This window comes from Epinephelus fuscoguttatus, linkage group LG7, assembly GCF_011397635.1.
Source record: "Epinephelus fuscoguttatus linkage group LG7, E.fuscoguttatus.final_Chr_v1".
NCBI classification, from domain to species: Eukaryota; Metazoa; Chordata; class Actinopteri; order Perciformes; family Serranidae; genus Epinephelus; species Epinephelus fuscoguttatus.
This window is the reverse complement of record NC_064758.1, coordinates 22,808,796-22,828,279: the sequence shown is the minus strand read 5'-3', so window position 1 is coordinate 22,828,279 and position 19,484 is coordinate 22,808,796. Positions and strand designations below refer to the sequence as shown.

The following is a 19,484-nucleotide window of genomic DNA, read 5'->3' as shown; positions in this document are numbered from 1 at the left end:
TGACAAATTCTGTTTAATATTGTGTGATACTCTTCTCTTAAAATACAGTCTTTTCTGAGGTAGACCATTACAGTTCAAGAACATTATTATCATTTTTAAAACAGACATCAAAAAAGACATGAAATAAATACTTTCATGTACAATATGCCGCAAAAATGAGGTAGAAATGGTTACAGAAAATGTACAATAACCAAGAACAAAGTTACCGCCATAACAGATCAAAACATAAAAAATAAAAGCTTGTTTTGTTGGACAAACTGTCGGGGAGAAAGTGGGAGCAACAACAAATCAAAATGCTGCGGCTACTTGTACCTTTGAGTCATCGTTATTATTTAATTTCTGTGATTACACGTGAATAATTGTGAGCAGTATTTGGACCTTGAGGCAGGGGCTGTGTTGTATGTGTTTTCAGTTTCGGAGACAGTGATCAGTGTGCACAGCAGGGGTCACTCTGATTGATCTGGCTGTATGGCATGACTGAAGCCACCAGCTGGAGAGGGACGGCTGCACTGTGATATAGGGTTGCTGGACATCAATCAGACCACTTCCACTCCATGAGGAATCGGTATAAGGGGAGAGGAGGGGGAAGGGCTGGGTGGGGTGGGGAGAGGATACAACGCCACATGGCCACTGGGGCTCGTGGCTAGGGGGCAATCCAATCTAATGAGATTGCACTGGGGAGAGAGAAAAAGAGAAAAATAATGATGAGGGGGGGGGGGACAGAAGAAGGAAAGGGCAGTGGGAAATATTACATCATTCTGTGTATACCTCCTCAGGACCATGGCAACAGTCTAATACGTACGACCTCTGTACCTGCAGTCCACTGACCGGGTTTTTCCAGCTTGTTAAAACACAACTGACGGACTGGTGGAAAAAGAGAGATCTGTCTGGATTGTCTACATGTTGGGTTTATCCACAATATGTACACATTAACTTTGGGATTTGCTGAAAGCTACATAACACGACTTCATCTTTAAGCTTTTTTTTTTTGTTTTTTTTTGCATCTGTGTTTGTATTTGTTGTGTTTTTTGGAAGGTATTTTGTGCTCAGATGTTCACTGTATGATTGTGTGCATTGTATTTACATTTTCAAATAATATTTTGCTGTGAAACTATAAACAGAAGACATGCATATACAGGTAAACACGAAATAAGACGGGGATTTGCAGTTTGTCCAACAAAAAAAGGAATATTTTCTGTATTCTACATAGCATTTCTTGAAGACAATCATCACTCCACCATAAACTACAATAAAAATAAAGGGTAAAGAACAGAAAAGAAAACGTATTTATATATTCATATATAATAATACATGGATTTATGGCATCAAATATCCTTTGAAATACCTGAATTACATTCAATGTTACTCTTTGTAGCATATTCAAGTTTCTCTCCCGAGGTAAAAGCCCAGCTGTAGCGGGTGTTACAAGACTGTCAGGTTTCTCCTCGCTCCGTTCTCTCGCTCCGCGCCGCTCCTCTACTAAGACCCTAAGATTACATACATTCTTTTTCGTATTTCATATTTCTGAGGTAAAGAAATTCTTCCTGAGCATTTCAAACAAGACTACATACTAGGAAAACAAAAGGAGAAAGTGAAAGCGCAAACAGATACGCTGTAGGAGAAGCTGGGTGTGTGTGTGTGTGTGTGTGTGCACGCGCGAGTGGGTACGTTTTGTTCTGTGAGTGTGATTCTCAGGAAAACTGCAGACAATGAGGAATGTGAGATCGAGAACAAATGTATGCGGAAGTCAAGGACAACAACCTAACAGTGAAAAGTAAGTTGTCTGTGAATTGTACCATTTTTAGTGTAGAACTGTTGGTGAGTTAAATGTAGATACTTGTGAAATATATCTACAACCAGACATTTTGAGTGTAAGTGCAAGGTTTTACTGAAACAACTTAACTCCTGGGAAAGACAGCAGCATGTTCGGATTTAATACAAGTCATCTGATTTGATTTTATTTGTCAGAATATTAAGGACTAACTGTTTTGATTTGGTGAGAAGCTGTCAAGAGGGGTTAATTTATGGTGATTTTCAGGACCAGTCTGTTTTGAGAAATATAGCAACACTGCTGATTTGGTTTGACGTCTTTTTGGTCAAAAACTGTTTTTTGCTGAAATGATCCCGAGCCCTTCGTACTGAATAATTAGCGACAATCCAATGACTAAATCAACATTAGGACAACACGGTCGTGGACTGGCAATAAATAGGATCCTGAGAGTAGCAGTCAAAGGGGGGATTTTCCAAACCCTGATTATCCATAATCTTGGACCACGTCACCTAGCAACAAATAATTGATTTTGTCCCGGACCAAGGCTAATCAGGATCTCTGAGAGTATCCAAATAGTATATAATCTGATTTTCCCATTGGCCAAAAGACTAATACACTACCCCACTCAACAAGGCCTATTCATCTTTCTTTTCTTTGGGAAAAATAAAATATCGCGGATATTCATACAAAAACAAAAACAGCACACCATGGCATGCTTCTGCCAGGAAAACAACTTTGTCAGCTCTCCCGCATCGTTGAGCTTCTCTGGCTCTTTTGGCTGCATAATCTGTAATTACAAAACAACAAAACATTCCCAAGGCGTTCCATGTCAAAGCAAAGACAGGGTCATGACGCAGTCCGAGTTCGCCAACTGGCTGCTTTCTCAGTGGTTATACATCTTGCTCCACTCTATACAAGTGTCCAGTTCTTTTGTGGTGGTGTGTGGGCGCACCTTGCAGAAGGCATTCTCAAAGTCTGTAAAGGCTGGGGGTTTGGAGGATGTGGGGTGGCCATGCATGGCCCCAGTGGGGGAAGATGCTGAGGAGAGTGCCTGCTGGCTGAGCTGCAGCAGCTCCCACACTGTGAAGCCCTCTGTGCGCTGCAGCACGGCGCTCAGCTCCCTCTCGCTCAGGCTGCAGCCCTGGGGCGGCAGTGCCTGCAGCAGCACCTGCCTGCGCATCCCCACATCTGGCAGGCCAACGTGATATCTCTTGGCAAAGCTTCGATGAACTGCATCTTGCAGCAGATCTGGCCTTCCAGTGGCACATACAAGAATCACCAGACCTGTGGTCCCCACCTGGGCTTTCTCCAGGGTGGTCAGCAGTGTCTGCCTCAGCCCCTCCTCTTCCATGGCCTCCACCTGGCTGAGCAACACCATTGAGGGCTGCCGTGCTTCTGCCACCTGCAAAAGAGACCCCAGAATGTGCTCTGCCTCAGCCTTCCCTTTAGAGGCCAGCATGGCTCCACTTAACCGGTAGAACGAAGCCCCCAACTGTGAAGCCAAAGACCGAGTCAACGTTGTCTTTCCCCCTCCCCGGGGGCCGAACAACAGGACGGTTCGTGGTGGCCGCATCACTGTGCTAGGCCTCAACACGGGCCACAACAGGTCCTCCTCCAGGGCAGCCTTGACATGGGTGAGCCCGGCCAGCTCACCCCAGCCCAGTGCCGGGCTGCAGTCCAGTAACTCCCCATTCACAAGGTCCAACAGTCGGGGGTCTGGGCTCTTCATAGTCTCAACAGTTGGAGCACACAATGGAGGGCGTTTGTGGGCCTGGGAGCGGTGCGGCTGCTGTTGGATGAAGCCCTGCTCTGTGACTCCATTCTCCCCCGTCATGCCCGCTGGAGGGCTGTACTCCCCTGCTGCCCCATACTGGGGAGACACCAGGGGCTGAGAGGAGGGCTTACTGGGCTTGAAGGTTTGAGGGTCTGTGCTGCCTGAACTACTGAAGCCATTTCCTCTGCACTCTGTTTTGTCACTCACACTGTAAGGTGAGTGTCCCCCGGTCTTCAATGGGTCATAGCTGTATTTCCTGTACCGAGACCCGTCCCCACTCTCATCCTCTTCTACACTCATCTCAAATGCTTTTCTTTTTAATGTCCCTCCAGACTCAGATGTCCCAAGGTTGGTGCTCTGGTAACTGTAGCTGCCTCCTACCACTGTGGGCCTCGAGGGAACGGGAGTAGGGGCTGGTAGGCCTGAGGGCAGGTAAGTTGCAGAGGGGTGGCTGTAGGTGGGGGCAAGGCTGGTCTGGGGAGGATACGTGCTAGGAGGGTAGTTATAGACAGGTGTGGTAGGGCTGTAGCTGGGCACTAGGGTGGGGGTGGATTGGAGGGTGTGGAGGGAGGCAGGGGGAAGTGCTGCACTGGGTTGGGGACAGTACCCTGAGGAAAGATAGGTGCCATTGTAACTAGAGGGGTACTCGCTGGAGCCGCTGCAGGAGCTGCTGCCGCTGTAGCCCGAGTCTGAGAGGTTACTGTTCACCACTGAAACACTACTAACCCCTGGAGGGCCTGCAGATGTGGCTACAGCCTTGGAACCGTCATGGCCTCCAGGGGGCACCAGGGAATAGGAGGCATCAGTGCTGTGTGTCAGTGGCCAGGGCTCCAGCTCAGTCTTGGGGACGGTGAGGCCCCCAAAGGCCCCTGGCTCTGGGTAGGTGCCCACAGTAGGCGGCCGATCATATGGTGAGTCCAGCACACCAGAGTATTTCTCAGCATAACGCTTCAATAGGTTGGAGGCTGTGAGAGCAGAGATGTCGTCATTGGCCCAAGCGTAGTTGTAGCCACTGCGACCGCGGCCAGAGTAGAATTCCGACTTGTGGGCCGGAGAGGAGGTGGTCGAGGAGACGTCCAGGTGCTGCTCAGGCCACTGGCTGAGAGGCTGGGCATGCTCTGGGTTCCAGTGCATCTTTAACAGGCCTGAAAGATGGAGCAAAGAGGGAAACCAGGTCACCACCTTTACAAATACTACAGAGTATATGATACTGAAGGTGTGGGAATTAGAGATGGGTATCAGTATCAGCATTCATTCAAGTTGTAGAGTGGTCACATTGTTTTGGCTTTATTAATATATAAACATACATGTAAATCAACCCTGTATGACTTTTTTTGGATGGGATGTAGTGAATAAACTGCTATATAAGAACATCTGCACAGATCCATAAAGCAAAAATGATGGATCTGGACGGTCACTCTATCTAACGTTACAGGCAGAATGGTGAAAGGCATAAGAGTGATGTTTGGAAATATTTCAACAAAATAAACAAAATCAGCAAGTAGTGAAAGCTATGTAATGTTAACCTTGTGTATCATAGCTAATCCCGACAATGTGTGCAGCGTAAAAAGGCAGGCTGACCTCATTTTCATTTGGGTGTTCTTTTCAGATCCCAGTCTTCTTTTTTGCAAGTACAAACAATTTAATGTAAGTACACAAATATGGAAATAACTGAGAATACCCTCTGGCAGAAAACTGATCTTTACAGCTTTGTGGTCATGATATGAATCATTTGGGTCCAAATAGCATCTTTAAAACTCCCCTGTGACTGGAAAGAAGAGAAAAGTTTCCCTCCATTTGCTTTGACTGATAAGTGAAATATTTCTTAAAGTCAAATTGGTACACTTCAGACACTCTTCCATGACTGTTTTCCCAATTTTCCTGTTCACACTGACACATGCTCTGAGCCCCTCCTCTATGAGCAGCCAGTAAGAAGAAATGGTCTTTCTTCTGTTAGGAGAGGAATCTTTTTCAGTGTTGCCATCATGCATGTTAGCAGGAGGAGCTCACATTTCCCACAGAGGGATAAGGAGGTAAAGAGGAGATGGGGGGGAGAAAGAGAAAGCTGCTGGAAGAAAGTGTGTGAAAGCAGATCGGTGAGTTGGATGTGTTGCTTTGCAGTTTCCCAGCTTGTGTTGGAGCAGCGATAAGATCCCACCACTATTCCCTGTGCTGCTAACATCTGCAGGTCTCCCAGAGGAGCCATTGTTATCTCCCTGTGCATGTTGCTCTGAATGCCTGCTCTCTCCGCCCTGCACCCCCACCTACCACCCACCAATCCACCCACCCACCGTACACCAGAGCTCCAAAGGTCCAGTGGCCGGCTGGACAGAGGGAGGGAGGGAGGGAGGCAGGGAGGGAGAGGGGAAGGGATAGGGGAAAGAGTGTGTGTTTTTTGTGTGTGGACAGTGGTGTGGAGGAGAGAGTGAGAAAAAGAAAAAGACAGAAAGAGAGAGGGGGGTGTGGGTTTCGAAATGCAGCATAGTGTGCTATTCATCAGCACAGTCTCCCATGGAACATTGGGAAAGTGGAATGTCTGTTCCTCTGGCTGACTTCAGCACTGGTCGAGCTCTGATTGATCATGGCTGCTACGCACTGAGCACATCGCCGAGCTAACAGCAGAGAGGGCAGTTGAAAAGGAGGTTTTGTTCCATGAATTGTTTCCTCCTCATGTCCCCTCGTGCAAAGGTTTTATTTTCCAGTAAAACACTTGACTTTGCATCTAAAATAAGTGGGACATGCATGTACTCAGAACTCCTGTAAACAAATGCACAAGGCATCTGTTAATTATCAGTGTTGTGTCTATCCTGTCTGTGACTATAGGCTCGACTGTGGATTTTCTAAATCTAAAGAGTAAGTAGATGTGTGTTATTTCACAGAATAGTTATATAGAATTGTCTATTTTCATGAGACTAGCGCTACCTTTTGCTGAGGCATTAGCTTGACATTCCACACATAGCTTTGCATTATTGAACTGTCACGATTTACCCCGAGGTGAGGACTACTCCAGCCAGAAACAGGGAAGTAAAAAGGAATATGGCAAAAGCCATCATTACTGGCTTCTCTGCCTTTCCTTCAGTGGACGCCTGACAATTCATTATTCATGGCTGTCTGTGTGTGTGTGGAGCCGGGCTCCTTATTGCCATTTAAATCAAATCTCAATATCCACAGCCTGCAATTCCGCTGCTGCTGCTGCTCTCACTCACTCCTTAACTTTGCCCTCTTTCTTTACCCGCTTTCCAAACCTCCCCATGTGTGTTTTCAGATTATGCCTGTTATTTATTCAGTCAGATGAGACCAGCAGACCAGATGGCCATTGGATTATCATGTCCTTCATATTCAAATCCACTGCCTTAAGTTCCCAATGGCCAAACCAGTTCAAGTACTTCCCTAAGCCTCAGTCAACCCACACACCCACCACAGTGAGATGTAAAGGAACATTCTCACACTCGGTTCACGTTTTTTTTTTTTTACAAACATGCTGAAGACATTGTCTTGTCCACACCCAGATGACCACATATTTTTGTGGTCTGACTCGCAGGTCTTTGTCCAGGCTGCAGAAACCATATATGTCCTGCAGGCCCTTCCCATCTGCAGCCCAACCAGTTTGTGAGCAGCCCCAATAATGGGGCCTGTGTGTGACAGAGATGGATGAGAGCCCAGGGGAGCTCATAAAACCTGCAGCGGGGAGGGAGGGATGGAAGAGGGAGGGGAAGGAGTGGACAGCAGGCGCTTCGTCCTCTCTAAGCGGACTGGAGCGGACATTAGAGGACTCAGTGAGGCGAGCTAACTGCTGTCCACTCCATCATCAGAGTAGCACCAACAGAGAATGGACTCCTCGCACTACCCCCTTGACCAACGTAATGACCAGCTGCCCATACCTGAGGAACCAATTCACTGTCAAATCTGAGAGTAATTACTTTCTATGAGTCTCTTGAAGAAAGTGCATTAAACTCAACGATTCTTTCTGCATGTACACTGTGAGTTAGATGAGTGATAGGCCGCCATTCACTTCCCTGATGAACACAGCAGGGTTGCAGAGCAGTTTAGCCCTTTCCATGTAATTAGATCTTGCCTTCTGCTGGATTGTGGTTTTTAGAGCAGCAGCGCTCCACAATAAACTGAGCAAGCTCTAATCTACACTTCTGCTTAAATCAGAGCAGAGCAATGTAGATTAATTCACTGGAGGAAGAAAGCTAAGATTAGAAGTGGGAAATCAGGACAATGTGGACATACTGTGTGTGGCAGTGCAATCATTAGATTAACTTCAATCTATCTTTCAGTGCGATGCCTCATTTTAAATTATCCCATACAACAAAGAAAAACATGCACAATTTGCAAATGACAAATTGTAATGTTGCAGCTTTTACTTATGTATTTTGAGCTCCAATGCTGTGACATTTCTCTCTCCTGCCACACCCCCAACAACTCTCTTGCGCAAATTAAAGGAGGATTATGGATTTAAAAAACACCCCACACATTAACAAAGAATGGAAAAGGATGTCAGTATGTTTGAAAATAGGAATCCTGACATTCAATTACTTTGGAGGCTATTGTTGTTGTTGTCAGTATAAGAAAACTGTCTCTGTGATCTGGTCACAAACAGGCTGGAAAAGTATTTAATATATTTTATCATTTATCAGTTGTGCTGTTGAATTTATGGTGAACAGATATCTGTTGCAATGACCGAGTTACACAAATATGTATGGAAACTGCTTCTCTATTGACCGCCGCCGGCCTTACTTGGTTGCGAGGAGGTTGATAAAAACCTTGTGTGTATGCACATGAAACTTCCCACTGCATGTGGGTGTGTGTTCTTGGCCCCAGGAGAGACAGATGTTCTTCTGCTGACCGCCTTACTGTCTGTGCAGCCATTGTGGTGGACGTCCGTCCAGCAGACGTGCGCAGCTCGGACAATCCAGTTGGCCCTGAGACAAAGCCTGAAGGATCCTATTGTCAGGGGCCTGTCTAATTATGGAAATCTTATTAATCTATTCAGCAGCAGTCCACTGACAGCTTTTGTGTCAGCCTGGGATTTATTGAGGGACCTGTGTGAGCTGCATCCTATTGTAGGAGTGCGTGATCAAGACAGTGGCACGGCTCTCTTCAGCAGAAACCAGCTTTCCTTTGAGGAGGCCCTAAAATTAAAATTAGACCACTTATGGCTCAGGGGGAGTGTGTTAGGTTCATTTGCAATTTCTGCCCTCAAATGCTCCAATCTGTCATCTACAAAGTCACTGGATCTCATGTTGACGGGGTGAAACCTCGGTAGTTTTTGACCTATAAAGGCTGGTAGTACTCTGGACTGTGTTGTGGTTTCCTATAAAGAAGTATAAGTGGGTGAGGTGAAACGTTATCCTGGCAGGAAGCCCGGAGACAGAGGGCTCCAGTGCCTTTTCACAGCTCCCCTGTGGTTGCTTTCCCCTTCTCCCTTCCCGGCACTTTTGTTTTCTCTGCCCCGAGGAACAAAACGGACACGGATGCAACAACCCTTCTGGGACAGTGTGCTATTAAACTGTGCCGATTGTGAAGAGGCCGCTTGTAAACAAGAGCGCCGTGGATCAATCCAATCAGGGCTCTATTCAGGGCTGAGCTCTACCCCCACCCACCGAGAGAAAACTACATCTACACTTCACCGTACACCTCCACACACAGGCACTTATAAGGAGAGCAATGTGCTTGTACATAGATCTATAATCCCATCATGCTCTGTTCCTAATATCTTAAAGAACATTAATAACAAGAGCTATCATGATTAGGACCTGCAGGTGACTGCACTGGTGGTCAACTTTGTAATTTCAGAATAAGCTACACCAAGAAAAAGGCAAGGCGAGTCCCCCGTTTCCAAAGCCCTCACAATAACAGGGTCATTCTGTCTGTTCAACAAGGTGTAAAAGACGCTGAAAAATATTCAAGGGTGGGAACTCACTTCATGCTGAAAACAAAATACTTTCAATACTTCTAAACAGAAAGTTGCAGAGAGGGCAGTGTCAAATTGTTTTGAGAATGCTGCTCCGGCTGTTGTGTCAGCATGTCAGGGATTCAATTTAGATAACATCTCACAAACACTTTAAAAAGAAAAGCTTTAAATGAACGCAGTTACAATACAAAGCACGCAGCCATACCAAAAGGGGAATGACAGGCAGAAAGTGGAGAGAAGGGCAGAGTGTGACAGACACTATATTTGTGCTGATAAATCACAAACTTGATGCTCTGATGACTGCATCAGTCGTTCTGTATTCAGCAAGCGCGAGCTGATCAATGAGTTATTGGATGAAACTCCTGCTTGCTGGACATAAATATGGAGAGGAAATTATGTCTTTCTTCTGGAATCTTTAAACACTTCTGTGCATTTAAATCCAATAAGCAGCTTTAAACAAGAGTTTGTCGTGCAGAGGGAGCAGCACTCAGAATCTGTTATTTATTGCTGTTTGTTATCTTGATTTGTCGCTCACTCTTGAAACCCCTTAAGTCCGCTGTTCTCAAGTTCACTGTGATTTATGACACTAATATCAAGCAGGGCATTCTCAGTAGGCCTGCTGCCGTCCTGCCGCTGCATACTACCTGGTCCGTCATAAAAACACCAATCTGAGAGGCCGGCCACATTTCACAGCGTGGCAGGTGGAGACAGTGGAAAATTGTCTCTGGATGTTCTCTCACTTTGGTATGAAACACACATTTTCTCAGCTGCTGCTGTTTCCAGCAGCAAACTGAAAAATTATATCAGATATGTGAATTCTGCATGTTTTAGTTACAAAACATGCAGAATTACCCCTCACATGCTGAATAATTGTGTGAAGTATTGTAAAAAAGCTGCTAAAGGAAGTTCGAGGTCAGTCCTAAAGCCTCTTCCCAAAGCGCCTTAAGACAGGGATAATGCTCACACCGGACAACAGCGATCATAATTTATCAGACGTGCATAATTGGCCGTTGCTAAGGAGAATTATTATAAATCTATGTGTTAGTCACAGGGCTGCTATCAATCAAAAGAAACACAATCCCGCACTCCCACTCTGCCTCTCGCTCCCTCTGGCTCATCTGCTCCCTCTTTCATGGCCCTAAAAAGATGTAATAACAGAAGAGTGCGGGAGCTCTGGTGGGGAGTTTTCACACCTGCTGCCCAGCACACGAGCAGACGCAGCTCTTTTCAAGCACGCCTCACCAGTCCAATCCCAGGAGGAAGGAGCCCATCTCCTGCAGTGGCATTGAGGGATGTCCTCTATGCGTGTCTCTCTCTCTCCTTACCTCTGTACCTTCCTCTCTCTGTGGGAAGAGCTATCTGTACTCCATGTATCAGAATGACACTTTGACTTACTCTATTTTTTGTTTTATCCCCCTTTGGGAATGTTTCAGGCCAGCTGTCAGAATAGTTTTTGTCAGCGTGTGCAGCTAATGTGGTTTTATTAGAAGAGAAGGACATCATCGCACTGAGTTTTTGAAGAGAATAATGAAATCATCGCACCCTTGTCTGTGATAAATATAGTAAGGACAAAGAACAAAATAAGCTTCTATGTGGTAAATCTCCAATTCATTAGCGGTGAGCGTATATTGTCATTAAAAGTTGTTGTTTTGCACAGTGGATGGAGAGGAGCAGTAGCCAAACTACTTGATGGCATTTGTTAAACATTGATTAATTGACAAACGTGTTTAGAATCACTAATGATAGTGCAGCAAAAAGCAAACTCCCATCTCAGAGCATGCTCATTTTACAGCCTTTTTCTCAGCACTCTCCAAAACTAGAAAGCCTCCGGAATAATTGCTGGATGCGTCACTTCATGCTCGTAATTTTAGAAACAACTCCCCCATCCCCCGTGTCTACTAACGCATGTCCGCAAATGGCAGACCCACTACCCCCCCTCCCTCTCAAGAAAAACAGGGTCCCTATTTTCTGTGACTGCAGGCTGGCTTTAGGGCATTGTGTCCACTAATATATCAAAGAACAGCTGTCCTAAGGCTCTGTGATGACCAATCACCCCCTCCATCTGTCTCACTCGCCCAATCTCTGCTCTATCTCCCCCTCCTCAGCTCTATCTTTTCCCTGCAATCTCCTCCTTTCCCAGATTCCCTGCTTCTCCACCTCCCTTATTCCCCCCATTCCCAGTGAGCATTCTGAATTCCCTCCTTTCTGTCCAAATCCCCCAGCCCCTCTGCGCTCCCAGCTTGTACTCGCAGCACATGGACAGCTCTGGGATTTGTTGTTTTCTGTTAGTACACACACAAATTAGAGAAAGCTCAATATATCAACAGCCACACTTCCCTCTGTGGCAGTGCATTTTATGATCACTGCACTACAAACACCTAATGGCATAACGATTAAAGCATGTTATTTCTCAAGCGTGCCTATTTACTAATTAGCTGTGCTGGTGTGAAAGAAGTTGTGTCTCATTGTCGAGCTCTGAATTCTGCTGCCTCAGGAATCCAGTGAAGTGTTGCCATCCAAATGAGCCTCACCACCTTTGCTTCTTAATTGGGCCCTTAACGGGAGCATAGGTCTCCTTAATGAGCTGATGAACCCTCAGAGAGACAGAGCACAGGGCCAGTGGACTCACAGGACCCTGGTTCCCTAACCTTCTTTTCTTGTGGACACAAACACATGCAAACATCCACACAGACACACACACACACAACCACACACACTGGGGGCTAATTAGAGCCCATTCACACCCCACACTAATGATCCCGTCTCTTATTCACACACACTTTAGCGGGCTGTGTGTTTACTGAAGGGCCTCACAGGCCCCTCCACTGCAGCACTCATACCACTCTGCCTACAATAGGGATGGACATTGGTGGAGCCCTCCAACCTGCTACTTCAGGGGCCAGGATGAGATCTACTCCTTCTTTTTTTCTATACAAACTACTCCATGACTTAGCCGAGTCATTCACAAAGACACTTGCACAAAACATAAAAACAGAGCCAGGGAGAGAAAGGAGAGGGAGAGGGGTCAGTCAGAGGAGAGCTATAAAAACTGCCAGATCTGGACTCCCGTGTGTAGTTGCTGTGTGTGTGTGTGAGAGAGAGAGTGTGTGCTGTTTTAAAAGAAAAAGTATCGCTACACCAGCGGGGGCCCCAGAAACAAGAGTTAGGGCACTCCTGGGTTGGCGGCCTGGGACTGATTTAAGAGTGTGTTTGAAGTGCAGATTACAGATTCTTTGCACCAAATCCCTCCAGGAGTATCCATGGCCCCTGGAATCTCTCTCAGGTTTCTCCTCAGGTCCGGCCGTGGTTGTTCGCCCCAGCTTCAAGTCCGCCGGACTGGCCGGAGACGAGGACCAAGGCCGGACACACCAGAGAAGACTGAGACATACACACACACACACACACACACACACACACACACACACACACACACACACACACACACACAGGCTGAATGTAGGATCTAAACCACTGAGACTGGATTATTCAGAGCTCCTGATAACAAAAAGAGCTGGTTGGCATACCTGTCCTAACAGTGTGTGTTTTTACACTGGGATACGTCTATGTATAGAGGCAGAAATGGCTACAGCAGGAGTTAGAAGTAACGCTGGGAAGCAGGAATGCTCCACATTCCCACAAATGGGATTCCAACATGGGGGTGAGAGTCTTCACATATCCTGCACATATGCAACGTCCCTCACGGTCGTATTTTTGCTCAGCAGAATCATGACTACAGTCTTTAACTAAAAGACAGTGAGCTGCAGTGTCACCAGTGAGCACAGGGGCGTGTTTGTGTGTCACTGGTCTGAGAGTAAACAACGTGACTACCTAACATTGCCGTGTGCGCTCATACGTTCCCTCTAGCTACACACACACGCACACTAGCAGGCTGTTCTGAAACGATCACAGCGCTGCAGAAGCTTTGCACAACAGAGCTACTCTGTAAATGAAGAACCATGAAGCTTCTCGACAGAGCGGATGAACACCAGCATTGTGCGTCCAGATCATAAAAGCAAATCACACACAAAGGCAAGTACGTAGTGTACTGGAAGATTCCCATGAAGGACCAGCAGTGTGCCGGCTCTGAAGGCATGCTAACTATTCCACCAGCAGTCTGTGACATTCTTGGACGTGCTGTCAACTTTAGCAGCAGGGAGAGTGTGTTCAGTTAGTGTGGACTAGCAGGGTGCAGGGAGCTGATGGAACGAACACTTGAACAGGCCTTGATGGGAAGCAGCATATGCATGCATGCGTGTTCTTACGAATTAATGGTCCATCAGTGTTATTTGAGCATATCAGCTTAATTGGATTTACAACTATAAATATCTTCTAATGGGAAACAAACATAACATGTTCTGGGAGAATAGGCATTAAATCAACATCATCAAGAGCCACTTGTGAGAGACATGTTTCATAACAACACATAAGGTCAACTACTTATTCGGCTGGCAAATTCCACTCCTCTTATGAGCAGTCAAATAATAACACTGGCTATTTAGAGAGTGAAATTTACGAAAAGCAAACAAAGTGTCATGGTTACTGTCAAACATCAGCTCATGATGCTTTAATCAGGCTGTTTTGCCCAGTATGATTTCTCACACCCACACACTTCCCTCACACATCCTCTGCAATACATTTTTTGGATACTGAGAAACAGATCTGAGGTTTTTACTATCCATTATTAAGTAATACTCTTTAAATTCTGTTTGATTTCTTCCTCTTTTCTTGTAACTGTCATGCCGATAATGCTCCTTTGAGGCGAGTTAAAAAGCTGGGGAAAAAGGGGCTGTTGAGGCCGAGGCTGTGGAGGCAGCCCCATGCTGGCCGGCAAACAATGCTGTTTTGGAAAGCCAGAGCACTGGACTCAAATGAAACCTGGTGGGAGGGTGCAAAGGGGGGAGGCCAAAACTGGACACGTCAGTTATTAGGTCAGCAATGAAGGGAGAAAAGGGAGAGAAGGGGAAAGAAGGGGGGGGGCAGGGGGCAGCGTGTGTGGTGGTAAGTCCTGAGCTGTATTGGTAAAATGACACTGGCAGAATGGAGGGGTTTCTCCTGCTTAAACCATCAGCCCTCAAACCTCCCTCTGTCCCTCTTCCTTCCCCCCCTCTGTGTCTTCCGCCTGGTGATGAAACATTCAGACAGGGCTGGTGCCCGAGGTTTAGCATTTCCACAGTGCGCGTCAAGGAAAAAGTCAGGTTTCTGCTCTGAGGCTCGCACATTTGCACAGTTGGCTGAGGATTTTTTCCTTCTGTTTGCAAACTACAGCACACAGTGTGCACAAATGCTTATTTCTGCAGCAGGGGCTCATTGATTTAGGCAAAGTCCAACTAAGTCGAGTGGGGCTGTTCAGTGTGACATGCAAAGAGAAACAAGAGTGTACTCACTATAGGGGACAATAGGACTCAGCATTCTGTGGAGCTGGTCTCAGTAAGGAGGAATGCTGTTTTGTGAACGCCAGCTAAGGTTAGCGTCCGTCCGGCTGTAGTCCATCACTAGCATGAGCTCGCACTGACAACAGAACAGCCCTGAGAGAGAGAGAGAGAGAGAGAGAGAGAGAGAGAGAGAGAGAGAAAGAGAGAGAGAGGCAGTTACAGGCTGCTGCACAATGTCTGGACAAACACTCACATGTCAACCAACCCTTTCACACAAGCTCACACGGCAACACAAACCTAAACACACACACAAACACACGACCAGAATTCACCCAGAGTATGATAGAATTACTGACAACCTGAGAACCCTATCAGTGTAACACTGAGTTCACACACACACACACACACACACACACACACACACACACACACACACGCATGCACACAGTCTGCCAAATTGACACACACAAGGGTATTCATTATAGGCAGGCATTAAGCTGATTGTGAAGCTGCGTTCAGCCTCTAAAGAGGGCTTTCTAAATCTGCCTCACAAAAAGACTCATGCATACCATTGCTCTGTGCACTGGGGCAATAAAGACTGCATTCTTAGCAGACCAAACACTTTTGGAGCTGCATAAGAAAAATACAGAGTAATAAATATTTCCTGTAATGACAAAAATTTACTCTTTAAAGTTATTTAAATAAAATAACACCACTTATTGTCCTAATCTGTCTGAAAATTCAAATAACTCTTTTCAAAAAACAAAAAAAATTCAACCAATTATGTCCATTTTCAATGACCTGTTAAAGTGAAATGTAGTCTATCTGTGTCCTGCTTTGAGTTATAAATGTCATATTTTAATCATGCACAGATTAAAGACAGTTTAATCCTCCATTGTTTTATTCTGATATGAGGCACCTCTCTGAGCAAACCCATGAGATTAGAGCAACTCTGAAAGTGTAGTTTTTTTTCCATAGCAGCCATTTGGATTATTTCTCAATTCTGTGGACACCAAGCACAATTTTTAATCCATACTGGTACAAGAAAATATAGTGTAAAAACAATACAGAGATAACCAAAATTGTCTTCCAGTTTCTAAAATGTTTCAAAACATTTTAGCAGCAAATAAACATGTAAATGTTAGTGTTGATATACAGTCTATCTATATGAAAATGTAGAGCTATTGTATCTATTGAAAAACCAAAATCACAACACATAAACTCAGAAGTATCAACTTAACAGTAGCAATGCAACATAATCACATTTACTGCTTTTACACATGATTACAGTTGTCACAGAGACTCTATCCTTCTTAGTATGTTTAAAATCACGAGTCAATAACAGTTTACGTTCACTCATATACCGCATGGAATGGTAAATATATGGGACATTACGCAATGACCACACGGCTGTCCCTGGACACCAACAGGCTTCACGTACAACGCTGCCTCAGACTCCGACCCCCTCTGCTCTAACTGACAGTCAACTTTTAACACTCAGCCCAGAATAATTAACTGGGCTACGGCAGCAAACCACAGCTTCCACTTAAAACAAACACAGCTCTGTTCCAGCACAGTTCAGAGAAAGGCTGAGAGGAGAAGGCAGAGTTTGGAGGTTTGGTTTGCTCAGGGAAATGTCTCATGGTCAGTGGCCAAAGAGGAGAGCTGCCACAACACGCTCAGCTCCGGTCCTCCTCCAACTTAAGCCAGCCAGTGGAGCCAAGTCAAACAGCGGGCTCTGACAGCAGATCAACACAGAGATGCAGAGAAGACAGACAGCCTTACCTATTCATGCCTGCATGTCCTCCATCAGATCTGAAAGCGCTACGATAATCCCTGGAGCAGACCAGACTCGTGTGTGCACTGCTATGCTTTTTTTCCACATATGGGACACAACTCCACTCTCTCTCCCTCCCTCCCTCTCTCTCTCTCCAGCCAGTGACAACAGAGTGAGCACTCAGCTCCCCTCCCCCATGGATCTCCCATCCCCCTATCCCTCCCCTCCTTCTCTCTCTTTATGCTAAAAGTATTTAAGTAGGCAGAGAGAGAGAGAGAGAGAATGAGGGGAGGGCAGCAGAGAGGATGGGGGACTGACCAATCGTGTACTGAAGGAGAGAGAGAGGGTGATCATACTAAAACTTGGACACAGAGGACAGTGGAGAGAGGGATTTTTTGGTTGGAGGGAAATGACCAGTGTAAGTTTGGTTTGGCCTGACAGGATTAAGAAGCAGCTGAAGGAACAGTGGTGAGATTGTAGTGAAAACACAACAAGGAACAAACTCTTCTCTGACCAACTTAGACAGATGATAATCAAGTTACTTAAAAAATATCAGCAGCACCTTTTACACATACTGCTCAAGGTGGGAATGTTGCATCATTATTCTGACTTGCTGTTGTGTGTTAAGCTTTGTTGATACTCGCTTAAGACACCATGGCGCAGGCTTCTGTAGGCTCAAGAATGCACAGCGATTTAATGCGTTGTTCATTGCAATATGCTCCGAAACACTAGGGGGCACAAAAACAGGATATTCTGTGGATAAGCAACAAGTCAACCATGAATGTATAAAGGAATATGCATGTGTTGGAGGTGGGCCCCCATTTCTTTCAACGAAAGTTGCATAGTGGCCATGAAGCCAAAAAAAGCTTGGTATGAAATCACCCGATGATTAGCACTGTTAGCCTATTTCCGGGTCAGCCCTCCGCTAACTTTAATGGGGATAAAGTGATTCAGTCGTGCAGCTCTTCTAGACTTTCTTAGTGTTGTTAGACCAAATGGATCCAATTCTGATAGTAAAACAAGTCATTTCGCGGGTGCTGTGATGCTCTAAAAATCTCTTTTCTTGTCTCGTTCACCAAATTAATCAACAGGAAAAAGTCTTTTTGGGCCTCACGGCATCATGTGATGGTAATTGCACTGTTTGACCAGTACAAAAATTGGCGTCAAAGCCCTGTGCACTCCCCGGGGGCCTTAACTTCACAAGCGTTATCAGAAGAACATTACCACAAAAGTAGGCTGCCTAGTAACAGGAGTTAAGATGATATAAGGGAAAAAAAACAGAAAATTGCATTTGTGAACTGTAATTATTACTGCTACTTATCTCCAAGTTGAAATTATTGTGTACCGCTCTGGAGCCTGGTCGCCCTCCAACGTCGTCGAAATCTAGCACTTGGGCAGTGACTTGTGGCATCAGAAACCAACGAAGAAAGACATCCTTTAATGTTGGCATGATATATGGCCGGTCTCCGTCATAGTTTAACGGCGCTTGGCGGCATCAGGGGGAAACACAGCGAGACAAAAACGAAAGTTAAGGCAGCGAAAATCCAAGGGGGGCAGGGCGGAAATGATGTTGACTGGGTCCAACAAACTTCGACTTTCACCCAAGAGAGCGGTGTTTGCATCCTGCAAGATTCTAATGCCAAAACCTGTTCTTTTTTCCTCAACCTAACCATGTGCGTTTGTTGCTGAAGGAAAAAAGCAGCAATTTGTGGTGTTGTACTGACGTAGTGTGTTTATTCTGAAAGAGACTGTATGCACATGTTAAATTTCCTGTGAAAATGGAAGTGTTTTTTGAAAGAAGATGATGCATGTAACAGGTAGAACTTGCACGTTGTATGTGGATGTGGAAAGTCCATGACCAAAACTTAAATGTGACAAGGCTGGAGTGAGAATATGTTGGCTTTGTCCCCCCAAGTTGTCCCTCTTTCCATTTTTAGCTTTTACAGCAATCTCTCGTGTTTTTCCACACCCTGCGGCAAGAAGTCTCTTCTTTCCCCAGAGTAATCGGATCGTCCCTGTGATGTCTCGATGAAGAGTTGAAGAGACGTCTGTACAAGCCAGTCTACTTGGCCAATCATCCCTTCGCCATGACAACTATCAAAGCCTACCCGTTTGACCCATAAGACATGATGATGTAATTTTTTGGGTGTGTGCGAATCTGGCGCCAGCTCAACTACAACGAACATAAACCCAACTTAAAACCTACAAACACTGAATGGGGGGGCTTTGTTGTTCCATTGTTAACCCACAGCAGAGGTAGTAACAGAGACGAATCAATGTATGTGTAAAATGGGGAGCCAGCAGGACAGGACATAAGTATGTCACACATGTCGCAGATGATGTTGTGTTTCACGTCACACCTCTTTGGCTACCAGAACACCAGCATGCAATCTAATAATCACACACTGGAACAGCATTATGCTGGTGCTGTTTGGTTCAGTGTAAAAAAGGCAAAGCCAGTGTAATGGAAAACCTACGTTACAGCAGTTATCTCTGTTTAAAAAGGCCTATCTGATCATTACTTATTAAAAAGCTCTTTCACTACTAATATAGTTACTTAACAGCAGAAAAACTGTTAAGTTACTTGTTACACAACTTTTTTTAAACCTTGGCTCAGTCTCTTCAAAGGCGCCTTTGAACAACCTAAATGTTGGATCTTCTGTATGTTAACACGTTAAGGAAGAGAAAACAAGACTACGTGGTTTGACAAGCAGCTATCCTACAGTTTGGAGATATTACATGCGTAACAGCTAGCTGAACCTCTGGTGAAAGGTCTCCAGTCACTAGCACTCCAGAAGCCCTGTCCTCAATTAACCCTGATCCAGGACTGTCAGACTACATATCATAGTCCAGGTCAGTCTTCTCCCACA

The 19,484-nt window shown here is 45.5% G+C and overlaps 1 protein-coding gene across 1 annotated transcript; it reads right to left on the bottom strand.

Annotated features, from left to right (window-relative positions):
• fignl2 (fidgetin like 2) lies at positions 1–16,752 on the bottom strand. Its single transcript, XM_049581124.1, has 3 exons — positions 16,623–16,752; positions 14,850–14,990; positions 1–4,690 (listed from the first exon to the last, which is right to left on the bottom strand). The coding sequence occupies exons 2-3, from the start codon at positions 14,872–14,874 to the stop codon at positions 2,655–2,657; spliced, it is 2,061 nt and encodes a 686-aa protein (XP_049437081.1). The 5' UTR covers positions 14,875–14,990; positions 16,623–16,752; the 3' UTR covers positions 1–2,654.
• Between the last annotated feature and the right edge of the window lie 2,732 nt (positions 16,753–19,484).

Bases quoted from the DNA above. Each gene is read 5' to 3' on its own strand.
- fignl2 (XM_049581124.1), bottom strand. From the start codon at position 14,874: ATGCTGAGTCCTATTGTCCCCTATA. The intron at 4,691-14,849 runs GTGAGTACACTC...TCCATCTTTCAG, and splicing joins GAGTCCTATTGTCCCCTATA to GCCTGTTAAAGATGCACTGG.